The sequence below is a fragment of the Candoia aspera genome, chromosome 14 (assembly GCF_035149785.1).
Source record: "Candoia aspera isolate rCanAsp1 chromosome 14, rCanAsp1.hap2, whole genome shotgun sequence".
Classification (NCBI taxonomy): domain Eukaryota; kingdom Metazoa; phylum Chordata; class Lepidosauria; order Squamata; family Boidae; genus Candoia; species Candoia aspera.
This window is the reverse complement of record NC_086166.1, coordinates 5,472,641-5,499,152: the sequence shown is the minus strand read 5'-3', so window position 1 is coordinate 5,499,152 and position 26,512 is coordinate 5,472,641. Positions and strand designations below refer to the sequence as shown.

The 26,512-nt window shown below is 45.1% G+C and overlaps 1 protein-coding gene across 2 annotated transcripts in view; it reads left to right on the top strand.

Annotated features, from left to right (window-relative positions):
• The window catches only part of FAM20C (FAM20C golgi associated secretory pathway kinase), a 61,009-nt gene extending 46,507 nt beyond the window's left edge, over positions 1-14,502 (top strand). For both annotated transcript variants that reach the window (XM_063314715.1, XM_063314714.1), the window contains 7 exons: positions 2,626-2,718; positions 3,395-3,510; positions 7,032-7,212; positions 8,342-8,451; positions 9,579-9,660; positions 10,760-10,819; positions 12,585-14,502. In XM_063314715.1, the coding sequence (XP_063170785.1) occupies positions 2,626-2,718; positions 3,395-3,510; positions 7,032-7,212; positions 8,342-8,451; positions 9,579-9,660; positions 10,760-10,819; positions 12,585-12,837 (895 nt within the window). In that variant the 3' untranslated portion in view covers positions 12,838-14,502. The remainder of the gene's footprint in view (positions 1-2,625; positions 2,719-3,394; positions 3,511-7,031; positions 7,213-8,341; positions 8,452-9,578; positions 9,661-10,759; positions 10,820-12,584) is intronic.
• The last annotated feature ends 12,010 nt before the right edge of the window (positions 14,503-26,512 follow it).

Genomic DNA, 26,512 nt, shown 5'->3' with positions numbered 1-26,512 from the left:
GGGACAGCAGGGAATTAATAGAAAAAGTTAAATTTCTGAGAATACACGATTCCTGCGGTGTTGTAATGAGCACTTCATATAGCAAGAACGAATAACAGTTGCTTTCCAGATAAAGCTCTGCCCTTGCAGCTAGAATCTTCCCTCCCCTCGAAGATGTCTTTTTTGAGGCCCCCATCTTCTGGTTGCAGATGGGTTTGCCCTCTAAGGGAGATGACAGAGGGATGCCAGCTTCGTTCTTGTGAAACCTATCAGTCAAGGGAGCTCTCTAGCCAGAGAAGCTTTTTCGAAGATTGAAACCAAGCCAAGCCAGTTGACCCACAATATCAAAATTAGATGATAAGGTCATGGGGGAGAATGGGATTGTTGACACGTGTGTGTGTGTGTGTCTGTTTAATAGCAGAAAATAAGTCCAAATTACAGTAGTTGTTTACCCATCCTTGGACAGCTGCTGGAGAAACCCAGCACGGAGCAGAAATAAATTCTAAGTCAGCAACTCTGTGATTTGACCGCGTAGGATGGGGGTGGGCAACTTGTAAGTAGGCAACAGACGACGCCTGCCTCCCTGCCCTAGTGATGGTGGACCCCCAATTCAGGGGGAAAGGGCCAGTTTTCAGCAGTACAATTTTGGGCTGCCTTTGGATGGAAAATAAGGGCTTAGATTTGACACATTAAATTTCCACTAGACTTTGCAATTCCATAATTCTCCCCTTGCGCTTTCTCTCCAGGTCTCTTAAAAAGCAAGGGTTGATCACTTTGGTTGTGCTACCTGCAGAAGTGGAAACTTTTTTTTCCTCTGGAGTAAAGGCCTGTGCACCAAGCTCATGCAAGGGAGGCTGAACCCCCAACCCTTTTGTTGTGGTAGACAACACACTCTTTTTTAGCCTGTTCTAAAGCAAAGGTGTCCTGAGTATTCATCGGTCCACGGCACATACCTTCTGGTTGGTGGGACCTGGACAAAGCTTGGAAGTCTCCTAATGAGAAGTCCTAGCTTGCAGAGAATAGTGTGATTGGCTCTGGGAAAACTGGACTTTGGTTCTGTTCTTCTGGGACCAGCATTGAAAAAAACAACCAAAGGCTTTAAAGGGATATAGATTGGAGGTTCAGGATCCTTCCACAAGTCCACAATGCGCAACACTTAATTAACGTTCATCTTTATGGCTTGGCATTTTGGAAAACATCACTCCTTTGGTGAATTTTGGTCGCTCAGTGCATTGTGCAAACCTGGAAAATGAGCTGATTCAGTAACCAGACTGGGCATGTTGTGTGAATACAACTGAAGCCGTTGTTTGTGTGGGTCAGGCCCTTGGCAGTTGGCTCAACTACAGTACAAGGAAATCTCCAAAGCAGGATTCTCACTGTGTTTTCCTTCAGGTTTCCCAAGGTAAAAGGGTTAGGGTTGCAGAAATTTCAGCAGCTGAGCTAATTCCAACTTAGAACCATCCCCGGATCTGTTCAAGGGTTCATTTCTTCCTTCATTTCTTTGCAACCCACTTTCTTGTGAACCAGCAAGGAGGCTGTTCTTTTTGCTGGTAGCAGAGAAACCTGCTAGTAGCTGTTCACAAAAGCATCTCCAGAATCCTTACCTGTCTATGAATCACTGGTTACACTAACATTTAATGTATGCCCACACCACACACATGGATTGCAGACTTCCTTCAAGGATGGCTTACATGCCCTTGTAGGTAAGAAAGTTATTCTGTGCACAGCCACCTCCCTCTGCATAAAGAGCTAGCAATCGATGCATGGATTTTCATTTCTACTATATCACTCTGAATGTAGGTGCCACCTCTCAAAACCAAAGTCCAAACCAAAAAATTCCTGGTGGTGGAATTGTTGCATGCCTTGAAGTGGATTGTAGGTCATGTTAACTGTAAGCACAAACGATGTCGATGCTTGTCCTGGTCCCATTTACTCTGGCTACCCTTGAGGCTGTGAGCCTGCAACCAGGAAAAACTTAGCACACCTCCGTCTTACAACTTCAAAATATTTTGCTTTCCTTTTATTTTATTTTTTAAAATGTCTTGGTTTGTTTGCTTTCCAAGCCCACGTTGGCCCTCTCCTGTTTCCACGCCAACGTGCAGGGCTTTACAGAAAGCCTGCACGCTCAACATCATGTGCATCTCTGCTCACCATTTCCCATAAAGTAAGCAATTTTCCTGAATGCATGCTTTGTTGTATGCCGTTTTCCTAGCGGGGATATTTCCATACACAGAGCAGTCCTAGCAGTGCTAATCATTTAGAAAAGCACAGTGAAATTCAGCATGTGGGAAAACCGAAGGAAAATTCCATTGCTGGTTGCATATTTGATGGGAAAGGATAAATTAAGCCAGCATGTATGAAAACATAAACTAAACCATTTTTCTTCTTCTCTGTGTCCTTACAACACAGTTTCTTGTTGCGAGCAGCTGAGTAACCATCTGACTTCTCCACCCCAACCTAGGGATGATAACGTTGGGCTAAAGGATCCTCAAAATTAACGTGGCAAGGCTATGTTTTGTACAGTTAAAAAAATCTCTGCCTAAATACAAGTCGCATCCTTTTGATGGAACACTATAAATAAATGATTACCCCTTTGCCATTTTATGTGAAGCAAGCATTTCTTTCTCTCCTCCCCTTCTTTTGTAGGCAAACACGAGAGCAGGAAACACCACCCGACTTTTTTTATTTCTCCGACTACGAGCGACATAATGCTGAGATTGCGGCATTTCACCTGGACAGGTAAAGATGGGGGGGGAAGAGGTAAAAAATGAGGTGGACGAGGAACTGAATGCAGTGTTTGGCAGTGCTAGTGGGGAGCAGTTGAGTCAGTTTTTCAGTCCTTTGCAATAGGGCGTTGTGTAGGAGGTCATTCCATATCATCAGCATTAGCATCATCTTTAATTTGTCCATCCCTTTTCATTAAGGAAAATCATGATGCTCTGCAGACTAAATATCTGCACAAGAGCAAAAACAAAGTAATTAGAATCAGTCAGAAGACATCCCGTGGAAGTCGACAGTGAATCAGAACTGATGATAATATCTGATACACCTTGAAAGGTGGGAAATTCCACAAAGAGGATGCTTCTGTTGAAAACATCCACCCTTGGGCAACAGTCCCCTAGAATTGGTCTGTCTACAGCACCCAAAAGAGGACCTTCTCCCAAAGACTCAAGGACTGGGTAGGTACATCCCAGGAGAGGTTTCCACCAGAACTTTTCTCAAGTTCCTTAAGGCTGTGCTTCTGCAAATCTCAGTAAGTCCAACAAGCCAAATGAACAAGGTCTTAATCTTGAATAATTGCACCCCTTCTTTGCATTATAACCATGAGGTCTATCTAACTCACGTATTACGATATTTATAGCCCATCTTGTGGGATTTACCAGATTAAAGTCGTCATCTACTGTTTTTTTTCCAGGATCCTGGATTTCCGTCGTGTACCACCAGTTGCAGGTAGACTGGTTAATATGACCAGAGAAATAAGGGATGTTACTCGTGACAAGAAACTATGGAGGACGTTTTTTATCTCACCAGGTATGGGAAGACGTAGCTAAACTACTGTTCATCAAAATAGGTTCCAGGTGACATGCAGCACTTAAAATGCAGACCGTTAAATATTGCACATACCAAAGCTGGGCTTTCCGTACCAAGGTTTGTCCCAGGGGGACCTCTCTGGGAAAAAGCCTTGCCATAAAACTCTTTCTCCCCAAAAATCTCAGCAGAGATCTGACTGAAATTGCCCACAATTCCTGTATATTTCAGAAACTCCTCCCTGAGTTTTGTTTGTTTTTTTTGGGGGGGGGGCTGCATTGTAGCCTTCAATATGCCTCCTTTTGTGCATCCTTGGTACATTTGAGCCAAGAACTATATTGCAGAGTTTGAAGAAGCATGGAAAACTGGGCTCCAATTAGATTATCCGTCCTCAGTGTGCAACTTGGGTCAATTCACTTAAGTGTTTAATGGTTTATTTATTGGCTGCATTTGTAAGGCTACTGAATTGTCAGTCGACTGATTGAAATCCTTGGAAATCCTTAAATATCATAGATTGGAGTGCTAAATGTGCCACCAGCCCCAGCCTTGGAGCTCCCTCTAAAATGTGGTGCAAAGTTTCCTGTCATTTGTGAAGTGGAAAACACACACAAGCTGTAATGTCAGCCCTAATGTAGATTGACATACTTAAAAAATATCTCACCTCTCATATGTCCTCACCCAGCCCAGGAGAAAACATCTCGCCCCTTCTGTAAGGGGTGTGGATCCAATGTGATCCTGGCTCTCCTACACAATTTCAAGCATAACTCTTGGTCGGAAAGCAGATTCCCACAACTGTCAGAAATGATAGATGGGGGTGAGCAAATCCACCTAGATCCAGTGAATTTTGATTCAGTTTAAAGAATCCCAGTGATTCAGTTCAAACTGGTTCTTCAAGTCACTCGGGTTGAAATTGGCTATCAACTTGACTCGATGCAGAGGTTCAGTTCAACAAAAAGGTGTGTGCCCTTGGGTGGAAGCCCGTCAGATCTTTTGGTTAATTTGTCAGCCTGATGATTCTGCATCTCAGATTGGTTCCGCAGAATTCTGGGAATCAAGGCTTTGCGCAGCCCCACTTAACGAATCATTCCTCCATTTCCATCCAGTGGGAAGCCAGGGATCCAGTGGGCAGGATCCAGGGGGAAACTTTGGCTTCCCACTGGATCCTTCCCTTCCTGTTTGTTCAGCTCTGCCTTGTTACTGCTTTCTGGCTTCGTCTTAATTGCTGCTACCGAAAGGCAGCGTTCCGTACTCTCATTATGTTAATAAGCTTGGGCATTTGGCGAGGAGACCCCATTGACTTTCATTAATAATGGCAACAGCAACAACAACAGAAATTAAACTGAGAAGATGATCATGCCCATGTAAACATTTGAAGCAAAACCCAATTTACAGCTGTGGAAAAGTCTTAATTGGATGTCTCTTGCTGGCCAAAAATAGATACACAGCCTGGCAGATACATTCTGTGCAACCCCTGAATTATATAAGGTTCTGAAAACGATGGTGATCTTATCTAGCAGCATGGCTTCCATGCCTGTTAAAATCCCCAGTTGCTTTGGTAATACTCTGTCTTAGAAACCATTCCAAGGAGACCTATGAGTGCATGTGTGGGTCCCCCAAGGGGCTATAATCTTTTGCTCTATTTTAATAGCAAGGCTGCAGCTTGCTTGAGAGCTGCCGGGCTCAGATCTCTTGGTAATATATTTAATCAACCTAGCCTAAAAGTTCGCGTGACGAGACAGGAATTGGGGGAAGCCATACCTGACTCTTATCCCTCCTCAAAATAAGAAAAAGTCCATTGGCAAGTTTCTTCCATGGGCTGAGTTCCTGGGTTGCTTTGGGTTGAATTATTCTTGGAATGGTTTTATTCAAGAAATATTTCCCATAGAATAGATTAGTGCTTTGTTTGGAAACGGGAGAGGGGAGGGGAGGGAGGGAGGGAGGAAGGAAGGAATATAGCTATATGTATACAAAGAAGGCAGGCAGGCGGGCAGGCATTACAAACAAAAATGCAATGAATTAGAAATAGCTCAGTAATTCTTTGAATGCATTTCTATATCTTTATTGTAGTCTACTGGCTTGAAGGAATGGCTTGAAGGAATGATTTGCTTGCAGTCAGGTGGGAGAAAAACATTAATAACACCAGACATAATTTTAGGAATAATTGAAATAATCATTTACCAAAATCAGTGTTAATGCTGGGCCTTTTGTTCATCTTGACCAATCACGGAGGTTTAAGGATTTCCGCCCCTGCCATTCCCCACCTGCCACCCTGTGGGAAATTGACAGCAGTAGCTCTGCTCCGCTTACTTGAAAGAGAAAGAAAGATTAGCATCTTTCCACATTTTTAGAATGTGCTCAAGATTATTTACACTCTCCGGGTTCTGACATTGGAAAAAGAATCATGGGAAACTCTGCCATTGTTCATGCCACAGAAAGAGAGAAGGTTGTTCCAAATGTTACATAGCCACAAACCCAGGTTTCCCTCAACAGTTGTCACCTAAGAGTGTCCCCTAGGTCAGCTCTTAACTGCCTGATTTGCATAATCACCTGTAGGACAGCTAAATAGCCGCACATCCTCAAATCTTCAAAGTCAACTTTTTGAAGTGCAACACACATTCGAGGGAAATGGCAAAATTGAATGGACTTTTGTGCTGATACCACCACACACCACTGTGCATGTCTCTTAAATGTCATCTTCTGGTCAAGATTTACACAACCGTGGTGGGCTTAGCATGCAGTGCAAGCTTCATTCATCCAGCGTTTGGATTTAGCATGTCACACAAACTCACTTCAGATGTATTTGGGCCCTGAGGATGTTACTGGAAGAAGATGGGGCTTAATTGTGAAATGCATATAAGGAAGAAGTTGGGACTTCTTAGATGTTGCAGAATTACATCTCTGTGGGACCCCCATTGGCCACCATGGGAATTCAAATTCAGAAATATCAGGGGTGAGGGGTATAAATATCCCATTTTCCATAATAGGTCAATAACTATAATAAATGTCATCACCTTTGGTGGTTCAGAGATGCAGTCGCACAGCATCTGAAATAATGAAAGCTGGTTCACGACTTGCCATCATTCACAGATTCCTTGCTGGGGGCAGAACTTTCACACCATCCAGTGCCAGCTTGAAAGCAGAGTCAGTTCACACTTGTCTGCCTGAGTCACCAACTGTTGAAGAAGCTGATGCTGTCAAAAAATAAAATCGAACCATCTACTTATGAGTGTCAGCCAGTCCTTAGCGAGTCACAAAATCATCCCCTCGAGTCCTGAAAAACGATCTAAGAAATGTGGAGGTTGGAAGATGTCTTTCATTCTTTGACAATCAGATCACAAGCCTTTTTTTTTTAGATTCAGGGATGTTTCTCCAGCCTGCTGAGCTGCTTCAGAGGCTCTCCCTCTTTCTGCTGATCCAGGGAGCTTCTTGGAAGGGGTTGAGCTACCCTTGGGAGTCTCCGGAAAGCCCAGGGTCCGATTCCAAAAGACTTGGGTTGTCCACTCTGTTTCTCCTTCTCTCTGCAGCCAACAACATCTGTTTCTATGGGGAGTGTTCGTACTACTGCTCGACAGAGCACGCCCTTTGTGGGAAACCAGACCAGATTGAAGGCTCCATGGCTGCCTTCCTGCCCGACTTATCTTTAGCCAAACGGAAAACCTGGAGGAACCCATGGCGCCGTTCCTATCATAAACGCAAGAAAGCCGAGTAAGTGTTGTGGTTAGGAGGCTGCCTGGTGTTTCCACGGGGCCCGTGCAGCAGGCTGTCAGTTTTCCATGGTTTCATAGCCAGACCTTAATTCAGCCACTGCGGAGAACAATGAAGGCGTAATTCTGCCAGTCGCGGGAGAGACACATTTGGGAGAGGCAGAGTGGAGGCCGTCCCGAGCCATTTCGACTTTATCTGGGTGGTGCAGGCCTTCGTTTAGCATGGATGGATTATCTGACAATTTTGTTCTGAGACCTGAAATGAAAACACCACAACTTCTGGGTTTCCATGCAGCCAGACTAAAACTTTTGCTATAGTTAAACTAGAATCCAACTCATTTTGCAGCGAGGCATGGGAGAAATATTTTTTTCCCTGCATTTCTCTCCTCCCTCCTTTCCCTGTCTTGATTTTTCCTGGCCCTTCACATCTTGAGGTATGCTTTAGTCCAATCCAGACAGTTGGACAGGAATAGAGAGTTTATTTTGAACCCTTTCAAGCCTCTCTATTAATAACAAGGCTTTCCTCTTACTTTATTTCCCCCCATGGGAGCTCAACAACCTTTTGTCCCTTCTAGTAGATCGTAAGTGGATTGTGGATCATATAGGTAGTCCTCGCTTAGCGACTAGAATAGGGGCCAGAAAATTGGTCGTTAAGCGGTGCAGTTGTTAAGCAAGGCATCACATGACCACAACCGATTTTACTTTTTTTTTTTTGCAGTGGCTGTTAAGTGAATCATGTGGTCATTAAGCAAACCCCATGGTCATTAAGGGAATCACGTAGTTCCCCATTGATTTTGCTTGTTGGGAGCCAGCTGGGAAGGTTGCAAATGGTGATCAGGTGACCCTGGGGTGCTGCAAGTGTCGTAAGTGTGTGACGGTTGCCAGGTGCCCAAATTGTGATCACCTGACTCTGGGGATGTTGCTACGGTTGTAAGTGCAAGGACTGTTTTTTTTTCCAGCACCATCGTAATTCTGAACAGTCGCTAAACGAATGGTCGTTAAGCAAGACCTACCTGTGTTTTAAAAATATAGACGTGCACATTTGCTCTGTGAAACTCAAACCCTCCTTGCAAACTTCAGGGCTGAGGGCATTGCTCAACTCCCCCATCTGTGTTTTTCTTCTCATCCAGGTGGGAAGTTGATCCAGATTATTGTGAAGAAGTTAAGCAAACACCGCCCTACGACCGGGGGACCAGGATTTTGGATATAATGGACATGACCATTTTTGATTTTCTGATGGGTATGTTCCAAACCTCTCGAAATGAAATAGCACACTTAGAACGTGTGCAGTTTTACTGGTGGAACTTACATAATTTGCTTATTTTTTGTTTGTCTGTTCCTACTGTTGGTTGTTGTTTGGGCTTGTTTTTGTTTGTTTTCTGGCATTGGAGCTAAGAGCATTCCGGCTGTTCAAATTAAGTAGGCGGGATTTCCCCGATCCCTGGACAGCAGACGGTTTTACCTTTTAATTTCTACAGGCCGAAAGCTGTTTGTCCAGGACTTGGGATCAAGGGACACGCCAACTCCTAGGGCTGATCAATTTCTGCCTGGCTGCATTTTTTTAGACTCACATAATAGTCTGTGTTAATCTCAAAAGTCTCATACACGTAAGAGGCACATAAAAGTGCTCCATGCCAAAGCTGTCCCTGCACATGGAAAACTAGAAGTTCATTATGAAGATCTCGTCTGAATTTTCAATCTCCCTGAAGGCCAACGTGATAGCTGGCAAGGATCCGTTGGATAACTCGAACCTTGTTTCGGAGCCACTAAAGCAGAGGGTCCTAACTTGGAGTCACAGATTAGAGCAGTGTTTTTCAGACTTGGCAACTTTAAGATGGGCGGGCTTCAATTCCCAGAATTCCCCAGCCAGCATGCGACGCTTAAACTTGCTGAGATTGAGAAACACTGGATTAGAGGATTGCGGCCCCCAGAAGGTTTAGCAAGAATTATAGAGAGCTGTAACCCAACATCTGGATGGAAACCCATGCTTTGGCCAACATTTTTTTTTCCTTCAACAATGCCATACAGTAATGGTCACATACGAAATTCCATCCTTCTAGAGATGAACGGAGAGTGGAACGCAACTGAGAAGGATTCTGGTTGTTGCTGAATATGCAAATCCTTTCCAAATTCTTTGCAATGAGAAGTGGTATAAAAAAACTTTAAGTAAATAAATAATAGCCCCACTGCTTCCCCCAGTGATACACCACCACCTTTAATGACTTTATGTGACATATATGATGACGAAGGGTCAAAAGGCAACCCTGTTTCTTCTTGAAAGGCTCATGCGTTCTAATTTGCTTAAGATTGCCCACATGTTGTTCTGCTTACCGTTTTTCTTTCTCTTATTTTTTCTACTCTTTACAGGTAATATGGATCGACACCATTATGAGACCTTTGAGAAGTTTGGAAATAACACCTTTATTATCCACTTAGACAATGGAAGAGGGTAATTATGGCAGAGAATGGGTGGGGTCAGATGATTATACCTAAATCTTTCCTGTCTATTCTTGCTCATTCTTCACATTTCTTTTTTCTGAAAAATGTAAATGTGCCAATATGTGACCTTAGCAGGGCACTGGTTTTTCTAGCTCAGAGATAGGCAACCTATGCAGGTAGACCACCATTGGGACCAGCAACTCAGCCATTAAGCGAAGCGGTCACTAAGTGAACCCGCTACTGTGCTTATGATCTCATTTCAACTTCCCTTTGCTTTACAGATCTGCAAAGGTCGTAAATGAGAGGATTGGTTGCAAAGTTACTGTTTCATCACCGCTGTAACTACGAATGGTTGCTAAAGGAGCCGGTTGCTAAATGAGGGCTACCTGTAGTTTTCCAGACATTGTTAAACTACAACTCCCAGCATTCCTAGGAAGCATAGCCATTGATGCCTACTCACTCATCCTTCTAGCATATCTTTGTAGGGTCTCTGGCAGAGATCTTTGCTGACCCTAGGACCCAAACCTCATTGTAAAATGCCAGTGTATTAGAGTTTTCAGAATGTTGTATCTGAATGTTGTAAAGATTCAGATAGACAACTGCAAGCCAAGTTCCCTCTAGAGTCAGGAAGCACAAGGAATAGAAGAGGATAGAGGCATGTGCTGTGCTTTGAATCCAAAGCTGTAAAGGGGTTGCAGAAGAGGTGCAAGTATGCCCACAGGTCTGCTGGCACTTGCAAAAGCTGTGTCTTTTCTCGAGCTCTAACGGTAACTGCACCCTCCCAAGAAAAGACACATTGTGTGAAGGTGACACCAACACCACAGCATCTTGTCAGTGCTTGCTTTGCTCCAACAGTTGTTTCCCTTGGAGAGAACTGAAGCCGCTATGAGAATCCAGGAAAAAAAAAATTCTTTAAAGGGTTGTGGTGGGGCAGGATGCTTGCCCACGTTTCCTGCAAAACACCTTTTTGGCTTCAGACTTGAAGTTCAGCACATGCCTAAACTCCTTGCATTAAAGAGCACATCGAGTTTTTCCCTTGCCTCTGGCCAAGGATTTGAGACAGCCAGTGTGTTTCTGGTGAATGTTTCTTGTGTTTTTCTTCCTTGTAGGTTCGGGAAATACTCTCACGATGAACTTTCTATCTTGGTGCCTTTGAATCAGTGTTGCCGGTATGCTTGGGGTGTTTTTTTTTCCTTCTCTTCATGGGGATAATTTGGGGAAGGATTCCAGTGGTGGTAAATACAGGGAGTCCTCAACCTATGACCGTTTGTTCAGCGGCCGTTCAAAATTACAGCGGCGCTCAACAAATGGGGGTTATGACCGGTCCTTGGAGTTCCACCATCCCAGCACCCCCGTGGTCACATGATCGTAATCTGGGCGCTGGGCCACTGGATCACACATAGGACCAGCTGCAGCACTCTGCGATCACATGATTCTCGTTTGCAACCTTCCCTGCTGGCTTCCCCAGAAAGTCAGTGGGGAAGCCAGCAGAGAAGGTCTCAAGTTGATGGAGTATGTCTCCCCCACCTGCACACACACCCAGCCCCCTGCGCTCGCACCACACCAGCCACTCATGCACCCCTTGGCACCTTTGCGCATCCTCCCCAGCCCGCACCGTGCTCTTGATCCCCCTGGCTTGGGACTTGCAACTTCCCACCGGCTTCCCCTCTGACTTGGATTATGGGAAGCCAGCAGGAAGTTGCCTCGCCTAACGACTGTGGGATTCCGTTAATGACGGCAGCTGGGACTGCAGGGACTGCTGTCGCTAAGCGATGCCATTGCACTTTACAACTGCCTCGCTTAGCGATGGAAATTCCAGTCCCACTTCCCGTCGTAAGCCAAGGACTACTTGTAGAAGCATCTGCGGGTGGGGCAGGAGGCCAGTCAAGGAGGCAAATGGCAGTCCTGCACCAACTTGACTGGAGCTCCGCCCTTTTGAACATTGTTGTGATGCCACGCACATGTAAGAAAGGGGCAGATCTTGTGGTGCAACGATGCAACGCTGCTTTTGTCGTTCCGGATTGTACCGCACCCAGCGTTCCATTTCCACAGTGTCTAACTGGAGCCAGGTTGTTTTCAAGTGGCAGTTTTGTCCTTCTGTAGCCTGCCTGCTTCCGAAGAGAGAATTTCATTTAGCAGATTAATTTAGCTTCCAGGCCCATGCAGAGAGAGGAATGAGAAAAGCTACGCTTCAGAGGGGCCCACAGAACAAGCGGCTCAGCTTGGGCTGCAGCGTCAAGCCACACAGAGACTAAATTGGAAACTGGAGATACGGATGGGAATTGATTTTCCTGCTCCAGGAAAAGGCCTTCCTCTGGGCTTTGTCCAACACATTAAGCAACAAACTACTCAATTGTACTTAGGTCTGATGCGTTGTGCAAAAGTGTTATGCTTAGTTTGGGGTGTTGTCTGCACTTTGGTTTAATTAAGTAAATCCTGAGTGAGTTAAGCATCTCAAGTGAAAATTACCAGTGCTGTATCTGGGGCTGAGATCTACGGAGGGCAAAGCCAGCCCTTTCTGAGCAGTCCGCAGTCCTATTGGTCATGGGCGCCTCTCCAAAGTGCAACATAAGCTACTAAAATAACGTTTATTAATAAACTGTGCAAGTATACATCTAAAATACTACAGTCTCCTAAGTAGAAATGTACATCACCTAAAACAAAATAACTAGCACGATTGCAGAATCTGCGTATTAAATCTGAAGTGGTGCCTGAATTAGAACCTTTAAACGAAGTAGGAACTACAAGTAGAGGAAATATACATAACAATGTTCTGGTGGGGTAGAACTAGAGGAACGTTGAATTCTAGTAGCCCATTTAGTTGGAACCCAGAATGAGTCCCTCCCGGCCCCAGCTCTGCTGAAAACGGGATGTTTTGAAATCGTAGCCGAAATACGCCCTGTATCTCACCTTCCAACTGCTGCTTTCTCCTAGAATACGGAAGTCCACCTACCTGCGTTTGCAGCTTCTGGCCAAGGAGGAGTACAAACTGAGCCAACTGATGGAAGACTCTTTGCTCGAGGACAAAATCGCCCCCATCCTGTACAAATTGCACCTCGAAGCGATGGATCGGAGGCTCCGGATAGTCCTCAAGGCCGTCAGGGACTGTATAGAGAAAGAGGGCTACAATAACGTGGTGGATAATGACTTTGTCTCCCATATGAACAGCGCCATGACCGAGAGGTAGTGAAATGACAGGACTTCTTTCCTTTCCTAACTCCGCCGAAGAAGACCGACACGCCGACCAACCACCAACCAACAGTCTTGCCAGAGACTGTGTAGGCCACATTGTGAATTCAGTGAATTCAGAAGTTGCTATTCTAATTGTTCTCCAAGTAGCTAAAGTGTAGACTCTTTAACAGATTAGACTGAGGATAGGCAGCTGGGCGTCCTCTGCAGCCGACAGCCCTGGGGGCATCCACGGGTTCTCAGTGGACATGGTCACGCGCCTGCCGTGTTTTTCATCCAGCCTCGCTTGCCTTAGGTTCTAAATTATTCTTCTCCATTGCCGATGAGGGCGTTGGAGTCCACGCTGTGGGTGGGGCTTCTGGCAAGCCCCGCCTCCCCCCGTGCTTTCATTGTTCCTGCGGCCAGTGAGTCCATAGCGCCACTCTCCCCTTCCTATTTGTTTACGTCCAGCCCACGCGACCCACGGGTGGAACTCGCCATCAGCACTGAGAAGAGCTTGCAGGAAATGCCGAAGGATAATCAAGAAATCCTGGGGTTGACTGTATCTGGAGGAAAGGGAATAAACGTGTCCTCACCACCCTTCCCAAATAAATCCCCTCAAATCAAACGGGAAAAAATGGACGATTGCTAACAGAAGCCCCTCGCTTGCTGGCGAAACCCTCCGACGCCTTCCCTTGTTTTCATTTGTACAGAAAGCCGAGCTTTATTTAATATTTTGTATTTATGTAGGGGAGGGTCGTGTTTTTTTAAAAATGAAAAATGCTACCTTTCGAGTGGGCGGGGAAGGGAGCGACCGAGGTCCACCACTGACAAAGCGTCCTCCAGGAAAGTCCAAAGACAAAGTCGTCTTTGCTCCAGTCTCTACGGAAGCTGTCCCAGATGTGAATCTGGCTTGGGAGATGGTAGGAGCGGTGAAAAGAGGTGAATGAATTATGAGCCTGAAACAATGCGTGCACAGAGGTGGCGCATTCAGGGAAGAGGCTAAGCTATAAATTTCTCCCTAACAAAGGTTTGTTCCAGCAGACAAGAGTTGGATACGGAGAAGGCCACGCTATGGACATTGCCTCGACATGCGTCGTGAAATCTTAGTTTCTTGTGTTCCCTGCCGATGCGTTATCCTTATCTTCCTCCCTTTCTGTTGCTCCCCTACCACTGCCAAAGTCCTCCCGCAGGCTCCCCAGCATTCCCAAGACCGACCCCGCTGTGGCCAAGCCAAAACCCCCCTCCCCAGAAACCACCATCCCCAGAAGTACAGCAACTTAGTCAAAAGAGGAACGGGACAATATGTGCATTTACGAGAATACTTGAATGCGGTTTTACCGAGTGATGTTTAAAAACAAAAAAAACCCAACCACAGATAAATTGTACTATTTATCCATCAGAGAGTAGCAGCTCTCCCCTTTCTGGACTGCTGAAGCTGAGCTGCTGCGTTTCTCGAGTCTGCTTTTGATAGTTTTATGTAAATATATACATATCCAAGTTTAAAAAAAACACAGATTAAAGCAAAAAACAAGCAGCTGCTTTCAGCGGCAGTAGACTTACTTTTGCGGCCTTTCTTTCTTTCTTTCTTTCTTTCTTTCTTTCTTTCTTTCTTCCTTTTTCTTTCTCCTTTCCGTGGATTTGTTTGCAGTGTGGTCCCAGTGCAATAAAGATATGGCAAATACCTGGCCTGTGTGATTCTGATTCCACCAATCCCAGCAGAAAAACTTGCATCCACCAAAGGCCCTGGTCTGCTTGTCTGTCTTTGAAGCGCGAGGGCGACCTCATTCCACCTTGGCCTGCCTGAACGTGCCTCAAAAGGAAGATCTTTGTCAGATTAATTCACCAAGGTGCCTCCTGCTTGTACAGAGGGCCTTTTCCATGGGGCCTCTCCAGCTACAGAATTCTTTCTCTTTGGCCCTGTCTGGTAAGATCTTCTCTCTCGTTCTTTTCCTTTATTCTCTTTTTTTCCAGCTTCATGTGATCATTGCTCACTTTAACACCTTGGTATCCTTTCCCTGTGCCAGAAGCAAAAGAGCTTCATGGTAGTTGCTCTAATGACAGTCTGTACAACCTCAATTCCCACCTTCTTCTTCTTTAGGGTTTCTCCACCAGGGTTCCGTGGAACCTTCAGGTTCCATGAGATGTCACTAGGGGTTCCCTGGGGGATCACAATTTATTTAAAAATTATTTGAAATTTGGGCAACTTCCCATTAAAGAGGTAAGTTTCATTCTTAGTTTAAGAACACTTAGTGCATATCAACAGGCCTACCCATGAAACGAATATATTCATTTTGTAACTTCTGGCCTACCTTTAAACCTGAATGCAGGCGTTCCCCAAGGCCTGAAAAATATTTCAAGGGTTCTTCCAGGGTCAAAAAGTTGAGAAAGGCTGGTTTAGACATCTAGATACTGTTTGGCTCCAAGTTGGACTGTTGGCTTACTTATTTTTTATCTAAGACTTCTGGTTGGAATTTTCCTAGTCCTCCAGATGCCAGGAATTGAACCGGGGACCACCTTCTTGCAAAGGGGGTTCTTTCCCACTTCAGAGGCCCCGAGTCCTGGCACTGCAACCCTCTGTTGGCATTTTTAAAAATCTTACTGCAGTTTTTAGAAGGAGAATACAGAAAAAAAAAGATGCAAAAACAAACCAGTGGCATCCAACAAATTAAGAAACTCTAATACCAAAACGAGAAGGGGAAAAATTAAATAAATGGGGGGGCACCTAAAAAACAAACACACTGAGTTAATACAAATCACCTAAATGCTTCAAGTATATCACGTAAGGACGGGGTATCAAATTGTGCATGAAGAAGTCTCTCTCCTTTTAAAACCTCCTCCTGAGGATATGCCAAGAGCTGCTGGAATTGAAACAAAGGACTTTTAGAGTTGTATCTCTGGTGAGGTATCAAGCTGGAGCATTTTCCTGTCAATGAAGCATAAGAGGCTGCTTTGCTAATCCACCGTCCCCCTGCTTTTACAAGATCTGCCCTGATAATGTGGAAACGGCAAGAAGGAGATGGCCATAGACCAGATGAAAGTACAACCTCTTCAGAATTCCTGTTAAGGTCAAGAGCTTGCTCTTCAGACTTCCCATAACCAGAGATTGACGTCTCCCAAGGAAGCCAAGATGCCCTTGAGATGTCTCCCAGCATTCGACATCTGCAGGAGGGAATCTTGGCTAAATAAATACGCTTGATGTCTTTCAATGGCTCAGGGATCATTCCTGCTATAGATAGCGCAGTCCGTTGATGTTTTGAAATGTTTATTGATAAATTTGCCAGCAGTTTTATAAAAGATTAGTTCCAGTATACGGTATGTATATACAGACACACACACGCACCGCCCACTATTTTGAAGAGCATTACTATTTCTCCGTCCTGTTTACTTTGCCATTTTACATGTATTGTGATTTGCCCTGATGTTGACTGACCTGCCTTTCTCCCCACTTCCCTTTATTTATTGCTTAATTGTAAAGGAATTCTAGGCTTCAGAGTTGTGGTATTCCTAAGCCTTTATAAATGGAAGCTTCTGAAATTCAACTGTTTTGCCTGTAACAGGGTGTGTGTGATAGAACTCATTTGCTGAACTTAAGCAGGACATGTTCTGCCCAGTATTTGGTTAGAAGAGTATCTGGAAGCCCATTTTGTTTGCTACCGTGAATTCCATGGGGATTAATTACATTAAGAGTCATTAAACCGTTTCTTCCAAAATAAATTACAGCATTCTCTGACAGATGATGCATATGTCTATGAACCCTCCTGACAGCCTCAGTCAATGATGGTGGGGCTTCTTGCCCTTCTCTGACATCACAGAACCCAAGTAAATCATGGCCAGGGATTCATTAACACAAAATCCCTGATCAATGTAGGTGCTCCTCAGGGGTTGTTGGAGACACTCTCTCAGAATTCAAGACACCTTCGTGCGTAAACCCTGGCCCTCAGATTTTACCTACCCTAGTGTGGAAGTGAATCTGCAGGATCCTAATTCATCAAGACTTCTCAAGAGTTTAAAGGAAAGCTTGCTAAGATGGTTTTATGGACCACTAGTTGCAGTAGTTGGGGGGGACACATACAGCGCATTACTGATTAACGGATGTTAGATCTTGCTCAAGCAAGACCCAATTATAACCGAAAGCCTTCTAGCGCTCCCTCTTAAGGAAGGTACAAGGCCCTCCTTGGGTGTTTTGAGCCAGTCTGTCCATACAACGCTTCGTTGTCCAGGAAGACACTGCTAACTGTGGTGTGCTACTTCACTGAAGAAACTATCAGCCTATCTGGCAGCATCTGATAGATGAGACCAGGGCTTCCTTCAGTCATGACCTTGGCACAGACCTTTTATCAGATGCCCAGTTTGTTTGAAGATCCACCATACAAGCTCAAGGCCCTTGAGAAATTGCCTCCCAGGCTTTCACAACTGAAAATACCTTGGTTTTACCACCTGGGTGCTCCTCCTCTGCCATCTGCCATGCATGTATTTAAATGAAAAACAGGACAACATGATGATGAGAATTATGTTCATTGCAGAGGCTGCCAGACTGATGAGCCCCAGCCCATGTGCCCCCTGGCGATCATCGCAGCCCACATTGCTTCTCTTGGTGCAGATGGCTTGACTTATTGATGGCTGTATGATGTATCGTACCATACAGGGCTTGAAGCATCTGAAACTATTATAAATGCAGCTCTGATAAATGATGGATAATCCACTTGCCCACCTAATCCTAGGCCAAACAGCCATCTCTTTTAGACCTTTCCTGGCGGAGATGTTAAAAGTAATATTTGAACGTGGGCTATTATTTATTTACAGCTCTGGGAAGGTAGGGTTGTGCTACAGGAGGGCTTGGCACTGAGTGGGTGTGCAAGCAAAGGTGATGTTTCACTTAACAGAACATCATAGTTAACAAGCGCCGGGCTATACATGCTAAATGAGAGCCAGTTTGGTGTCGTGGTGAAGGCACCAGGCTAGAAACTGGGAGATGGTGAGTTCTAGTCCTGCCCTAGGCACAAAACCAGCTGGTTGATCTTGGGCCAGTCACTCCCTCTCAGCCCTAGGAAGGAGAAGGCAAGGGACAACCACTTCTTGTCAAGAAAACCTTGCCAAGAAAACTGCAGGGGCTTGTCCAGGCGGTCTCTGAGAATCGGACACGATTCAATGGATAGTATGTATGTATGTATGTATGTACGTACATACACAGACATGCTAAGGGTGATGGGCAGGCCTTATTTACATGGTTGGGTCATCTATCCCATGACACAGTTCCCTGTTAGCCACAATGGGGACCTGGTGGCTTTTCAGAGGATCCTGAACTACAATTCCCATCGTTTCTCACCATGGGCCAGCTAGCCAGGATTGTTGGAGCTGCAGTTCATCAAGAGAGCTACATGAAGAGAGCCAAGGCAAGGGCAACTTTCATAGACACACCCCCTTCATCTGCATATCCATTCTCAGAATTCCATTTCTGGGTAAAATCTCAGGACAATGTTTCCCAGCCTCGGCAGCTTCTGGATGTGTGGACTACAACTCCCAGAATTCCCCAGCCAGTAGGGCCTTTGCTGAGAATTTGCCCACTCATCTGAAAGTTGCCATGTTCATAAAACACCGTCTTAGGATGTTAAAGAACATTGATAACTGGCTTTGACTTTTAGATGTCCTTCCTCTTTGGCAGATTCAAGTAATGAATTTAGATGCATCCTGATACGTGCTAATGGATTTGCTGAAATAATTTGATCTGTCAGATTGAAAAGTTTATGCCATGGCTCGATTCTTCTTTCCCCTTTTCCTAGAATGCTTTTTATAGAATCAAAAATTGGAAGGGGTTATGGGAATCATCTGGTTCAACTCCATAGTTAGTGCAGAAGTCAAATAAAAGCATCTCCAAGAGATCATGGTTCAGCCTCTACCTGAACATGAACAGACCCACCAAAAGGAAGCCCACCCCCACCTCCTGGACGATCAATTGCCCTATCAAAACTGGGCATGTGCTTTTCAGGAGAACCATCTCACCTTTCCATCTTCTCAAGGCTAAAATACCCAATTCCCACAACCTCTCTTCATTGGACTTAGTTTCCAGTCCTCTAATGATCAGATGTTGGCTAAAAGTCAGGCGGAAGAAAGTAGGAAAATGCAATCAACAGAAAACTTTCCTTCCAGCAAAACTTTGCCACATGGGCAGAATCCAAGGTCACCGTCTTTAAATGGCCGCCTAAAACTGCTGCAGACACCTGTCTTAAGCCTTACTTAACCTAAAGAAGTGTTAAGAGGAACAAGACTTGTCATGACATTCACATTCAGATGTATGACAGGCTAATCTTTACAGGGGTACAAAAACAGATAGGATGGGAACAACATAGGCTTATCCATCAAGTTTTGGCAGTAGTAAAAATTCCAAGTAAACCTGAGATGGAGCGATGCAAACATTGGTGAGATAAGTTCACACGGCTTGCTTTGTTCAGAACTATCCGAAGCTTTGAAAAAACCTGCACAGACTGTCCCACGCACCATACGATACAGTAGTCTACTCTGAAATCCGCCAGGGCATGAGAATCAATAATTAGGATACAGTAGGTTGTGTCCTCTGGTGCGCCTTGCTTGAAATGAGAAGTTCTCACAGCCAACAAAGGCATTTGCAAACTGAAATTGGTTCATTTGCTTTTCACATCAAAGATGAAATAGCTCTTTGGTACCAGCCACAGAAGTGGACCTGGGTTGAAATACAATGGCGCCACAAGGAGAAAAAATTAATCACACCCATGCGGATGGTGTAACTGTGCCGGCTTCCCTGGAGAGAAGAGGTGTGATTTTCAATTCATTTCTTTAGAAAAAGCAAGTTCTATTCTGCCATCTTCCTGTAATGGACACATCCTCCCGAATACAAAGAATTAACTTTCCTGTTGGCTGTCCAAGAAATGTTCAGAACAATGCTTGCTGGTAAAGCTTTTGCTCATTCGTTACTTCTGATCTGTGAACTACTGAGAAGCATGCATGCACGCAAAGACACATACATATATACACATATATACATTTATATGGGCTTGATAGGAGTCGCTTTAATTGATGGCAGGTGTGAACTGCCTACTATTTAACATCAGTTTGAATGTGATCGGTTAATCCTGAACACAGCCACATCCCTACTTATAAGAGGGTGGACACACTTAGGCAACCACGTTATTCTAGTTTTTTATTTTTACTTTTTCGCCCTAAAAGATTTCAGTTTGTTTTTCAGTTGAATTGTACAGGGTATACGTTATATTAAAGGTGGGAAAAATTCTGAAGTGATTTATCTTGGTCTGATTTCTTACATCTTACATCCAAAACCTGGCATTTTAACAGGGGTGTGTAGACTTTTTATATCCACTGTAGCGATGTCTGTTGCTCTCTCACAAATCCCAAGGAAGAAAAGGTGGAAATTGTACATGGCTGCTACAGACACGGTTCCCCTTATCAGTGGGAATGATTTCAAAGGGTAGCAAAAGCTACTTTTCCTCATTTTTCCAACTGGGGAAAAAAAAAAAACACCAGGCATTGATGGAAAGATGCCGTTTAAAAAAGACACATGCCTTCTGAAGTGCAACTGGGGTGCGTAAAGCTGCTTCTTTCTCTATAAAATAGGCTAGCTCTTTTTTCAAAGAAACAGGCAAAAGCCCTAATTTTGCCCAAGGGAATTGTATTTCTTTTAAAAGGGATCCACGAAATTCCAGCACAAGCCTACATGACAAAACCCTAACCCAACTCAAAGACTCTTCAAGTTCTGAACCAACATCCCTCTAACCCGGGGACTGCTTTGCTTCTCAACTTTAGCGGCTTGAAGCTGGCTGGGGCATTCTGGGAGTTGAGCTCCACCCATCTTCAAGCTGCCAAGGCTGAGAAACACTGCTCAAACCTCTTACCCCCACCAACACAAACTCCTCACCTCCTAACCCAAAATGCATATCCTTGACCTGGTGCAGACCCACATTGTGACCTTTGACCCTGGGGTCCCAATCTTTGGCCCTGAGGTCATGACCTTTGGCCCTGAGGTCCTGACCCTTGGCTGTGCAGTCCTGATATTTGGACCTGGGGTTTCACTTTTGTCCCTGGGGTCCTCATCTTAGACCCAGAAAAGTTGGGCCAAGTACGCTCAGTGTCAAACCTGATGCTGGACCCCAGCAATTCCATGTTCTGTCTCCCAAGTTTCTTTGGCCTTCTCAGGTAAAATGGCAAAGATGAGCCGCCAGGGATCGCCCCTTCAACCTCTGTCCACCGCGTTCCCCATGCAGACCCGCATCCTGAGCCTGGACACTGAAGACCCCCCTTGACCCCATCAACATCATACTGACTGTGATGCTGACCATTGACCCTGGGATCTAGACCTTTGCCCCTCGGGTCCTGACCTTTGGCTGTGGGGTCCTGACCTTTGATCCTGGGGTCTTGGCCTTTCCATTGGTGTCATGACCATTGAACCTGAGGTCATGACCTTTGACTGTGTAGTCCCAACCTTTGCTGTTAGGGTCATGGCCTTTGACCTTGTGGCCATGCCCTTTGGCCCTGGGCATTGACCTTTGGCCATGGGTCCTGACCTTTGACCATGGGTCCTGGCCTTTGAACGTGGGGTCCTGACCTTTGCTCATGGGATCACCTTTGTTCTTGGGGTCCTCACCTTAGACCCAGCAAGGTTGGCTGTGGGGTCTGCCCACTACATAAAATCAAGAGGTTATTCCACCTGTATGCCTGCGGCCTGCAGGTAGGAACTATGTGTAGTCCGTGCTTAGCAACCAAAATTGGGGCTGGTAACCCTGTTGCTAAGCACCGCAGTTGCTAAGCAAAAAATCACATGACAGTGATTGGCTTACGACGTCACTTCCCATTTGGTCACTAAGCAAATCACTGCAATTGTTAAGCGAGACATCATGTGACCACAACTTGTATTTTTACTTCTGTTTTCTCCGTTATCCCTCCTTGCTAGAAGCCAGTTATGAAGCACATGAATGGCAGTCACATGATCGTGGGATGCTGCGACAGTCCTAAATGCGAGGACTGGTCACAAAGATTCTATTAGGACCTCGAAATCGACTGGGGCTCCATCTCTGAGTTTACTTGGGGCTCCTAAGCCGGGGGGTTAGGAGCTGCATACGTGGGTCCTTCAGAGTTGGATAGAATTCAAAACAAGGATGGCATAAGCATATATTTAAGAATTAACACAGAACACAACCCTGGGATGGTGGACAGGGTGCAGCAGCTGATCAGAATGGGCTGCCAGCTCCAGTAGCAATTCTAATTAATAGTGGTGAGTGAAGGTTTCGGTTTGATTCGTGCAGCAAACAGATGGGGTAAAGTAGTTGAGCAGAACTGCTCTAGAGTCTGAATCAATGCAGTCTTTCTCTTCCGGGATATGCCCTCTCCCTCCTTCCTGCCTGCCAAGATCATGGTTGTAAATGGAAGTACTGAAATTAGAACGGGCTAAACTGACATAAGAACAATGAGGGGGTTGGAAAGCCAATAAACGGATTTCTCTGCGATTCTCCTGCCGGTGGGCTTGCCAAGGGAGGTAGGAAGGAAGGTGCCTTGGCTTTTATCACTGGCCTTGGTTGACACAGGCCTTCCAGTTGGAACAGAAAAAGGGACTCGCTTAATCTTATCCCGCCCTGAATAAATCAGTTTAAAAATTGAGAGAGGGGAATGCATGGGTTTGAGGAAGGCTGCTTAACCGAAATCATGGGGGACCACAGCATCCAAAATGTATACACTCAGAAAATGCCATGCGTATTTGCATTTATTATGTATTGTTTCATTCAGTTTATATAGCCACCCATCTCACTTGTCTGACTCCTTGCTTACCTTACAAACTCATGACTGCTGTTAGTATAAAAAGGTGCTTCCCTCTGGCCAGGGGTCTCTACGGAGGTTGGGGAGGGTCAGAAAAGTCAAGATGGTGGCCACAGCCATGCCATCAAAGCTCCACCTGTTTTTTTCTGTGCATTGTCTTGAGTTTTTTCTCTCTTCCCACAGAAGCTCCTGCCTCTGGTCATCTTGATGCTAAGCATTTATGGAGGACCGAATTCTACTCAGCTTATAGAGGTTTAATACATTTGTAAACCCGTCTCAACTCTGCCCTTGTAAGAAAAGCAGACTGCAGCCAGCCGGGTGTGAACCTGTAGCCTGTTTTCTGTCTTTTAAAGAAATGGAATTACAGATTGCAAATACCTTTACGCATCTGGAGGGGAATGGAGGGGAATGAGTCTTAAGACCTGCAGTTTTATTATAATGAAACGCTTCCTCATTAAATACTGGGTGTGATCTCACTTTGAATTTCAAGAACTGCAAAGACGGTAATGACAGAAACAGTCAAATGTATGCAAAAAGAAACCACAACCCAGTGTTAAGTGTAACACAAACCTCCTGGGATTGGTAAACTAATTAAGACATACATTAGAACTTTTTGCAATAATGGCTATCTTGATTCAGATGGGAGGCAATACCGCTGAATGTTTTAATAAACTGTATTCAGTAATGGTTTCAGGGTGAAAAGATTCCACCCCTGTCCTTTCTCTATTTCTGCCAATTTTTCTGTCCTGTGCTCTGCTAGACCACTGTTTCTCAACCTTGGCAACTTCAAGATGGGTGGACTTCAACTCCCAGAATTCCCCAGCCAGCATGCTGGGGAACTTCAAGATGTGTGGCCCTCAACTCTCAGAATTCCAGGCTGGGGAATTCTGGGAGTTGAAGTCTACCCATCTTAAAGTTGCTGAGGTTTAGAAACACTGTGCTAGCCCTAGATGGTTGCTGAACTAGGAAAAATGCTAGTGATAATTTGGGTTGAAGAAGGCACACGTGTGGTCAACTGCAGAACACAGCTATGAATATTCACAAAGAAGGTAGCTGGACAAATCCAAATCAGCTCCTTTCCATCCACAGCCATCAGCAAACTGTCTGGCCCCCATGTCTGAAGAATCTCTACATTTCCTTTTCAGCTGTGCTTTCTGAGCTCACATTCACTTAAGATCATCATATATTCATGGAGAATGAAAGAATGGCTTAAAATGCATTTACCTTATATGCAAACAAACAAACCCCCCTCCCCATCAGATCTTCTTTCCAAGTGAGCATTGGTGAATTATGAATGAAGTCATGTGGCACTTAAGTCCTCTGCTTATACATTTTTAAAAGCAACCTTCCGTTTGTGATTACGGTGTTTTTAGCCCCCTAAATTGCAGGCTGCCTTCGATTGCAAGAGAGAGAGGGAGGGAGGGAGGGAGGGAGGGAGGGAGAGAGACTGACTGACATATGTTGGGTTTCTCCATCTGGGGATGCTTCCAGATGTATCTTCAAATGCTGCTATCTTGCAGCCTCTCCAAATTTTACAGCAGGGAGCAGACCAGCTGCAGTTCTGGCCTGTGATGGGTTGAGAAATGCCAGCTTCCCTCCATCTGCTTGCAGTAATGTTGCTTAGGTGTCTGATCTGAAACTCTAACAATATAGAAAGGCCTCAGAGACAGTCCAACACATAGTGGCAGGGTCTAAGATGCAGGCAGGAACAGCATACACTGAACGGCACAACCAAGTAGCTGGCATTGTGTACAGGAACATCTGCACAGCGTATGGGCTAGAACCTCCCAAGTCCAGATCAGAGATTCCACAGAAGGTCGTGGAGAATGACAGGGCTAAGATCCTGTGGGATTTCCATATCCAGACGGACAGGCAGGTACTGGCCAATCAGCCAGACATCGTGGTAACAGACAAGGACCAGAAGACAGCGGTGGTGATAGATGTAGCAGTGCCAAGTGACAGCAACATCAGGAAGAAGGAGGATGAGAAGCTGGAGAAGGACCAGGGCCTGAAGGAGGAACTGGAGAGGATGTGGAAAGGGAAGGCCAAAGTGGTCCCTGTGGTGGTGGGAGCCCTCGGGGCTGTGATTCCTCAGCGGGGAGAGGGGCTCCAACAGGTCCCAGGAGCAACATCTGAGCTCCCTGCCCAGAAGAGTGCAGAGCCAGGAACAGCTAAGATCCTGCGCAGAACCCTCAAACTCCCAGGCCTCTGGTAGAGGACCCCAGGTTGAGGAAGACACACACCACCCATAGGAGTAAGAAGGGAATTTTATATATATATATAGGAAGATTCACTCATCATGAATGCTCTTAGGAGCCCAGGACCTGTAATTCTGTGGCTGGTTGTCACAGGGGACCTAGCCATGCCGTGTATTATTGTAATGGTATGTGGGAATGACCTTGAGAGACAGGGGGAAGAGCCACAGACTAGACAACAGTCAGATAAGAGGCAGCTTAGCCTGCAGAAGCAATGAGACATGACAAACATCTCAGAAGGGACCCTCCCTAGTTTCTTGGACTGTAAAGGTGAGGTGGGAGAAACATACTTTCAGACTTGCAAGATTCTGTTACCTTACAATAAAGTTAGAGCTAGTACTTCTGGGCGTGCTTCCTGTCTGGACTACCTCGCAAGGCTGACAATCATAAAATGAAATGTTTAAACAAGAGGTCACTTTGGAAGGGTTCCTCTTTAGATAAAGGCCATTTCATGTCTCTTTGGATTCCTTGTTTCTAGCTAGAGAAGAGGGCATGAAAACTGCACCCTTGAGCACTCTGTTTTTTAAGAAGTCCAGGATGTCGGTGTGCTCTTTAGTTTTATGCCCATCCACTGGACAGAACATGGTTTCAACTGTGCTGTAGCTCCTCCTAGTGACTCACTTGGAACACAGTTGCTGGACATGCTTAGACTCTGAAATCCTTCACCTTGATTCACAGGGGAAGAAACACTGGTATCTATCCCTAATCGCAGAGACAGCCCATAAATAAAACATCAAAGTCAAAGGAAGAGTCAAAGTCAAAGGAAGAGTCAAGAGTCAAGAAGATATGAGTGGCAATAAAAAAAACTTGCTCCGTATTTGCTTCATTGTGTGTTATCTAACTTCAACTTTTATGAAAGAGTGAAAACAGCACGTCAGTTGTGTTTTGTCTTTTTTTAAAATCAGGTCACACAATGCCAATACGGTAGGTAGGTAGTTTTGCTGTGGCAATTTCAAAGATACCAGTCATTTTCTTTCAAAGAACAGATTACGAAGGATCCTTTCATTGAATGTGTGAGACTATTCTTTATTTACCTAGAGATGTGGTATTCTTTATCCCTCTTTGTAATCCTGAGTAGGATACAACTCCTTTGGCGTTGGACACGCAACCTGGAATTTCTCCCATTCTCTCATTTCTGGCTTGCCGTCAAATGTTAAAGCCAACTCAGCTTGGAAGCCTGGAAGTAGATCTATTTCTGTGGTGGCTGTTGAATTCTTACCAAACAAATTCTTATCGGATTGCACCATCTAGAGGAAAGCAAGTGAACGCAGTCGCTTCGAGCCTTTCTCTAAATATTTGTTCCTGTGTTTTGATGCTACTTCCACTGTGTTTTCCATCACATTTCTACCTCACTGAGCAAAATGCTAGTTTGGGGCCATGGTGGGAAATGCAGAATCGTGGCCAGGTTGCAGTGACAGATACTTAAGAATAAACAAGGTAGGGAAGTTATGCAGAGTTTCTACCTCCTTTTCCACCAGTGGCCATAGGAGGAATTTGGATTTCCTCTTGGGGATGACCTTGGGAGACAGGAGGAGAGCCTCAGACTGGACAACCGTCTTGTAAAAGATATCCGAGCCCACAAAAGGAAAAGGGGCGTGGGAAGCATCTCAGAAGGGACCCTCCCTAGTTTTCCAGAGA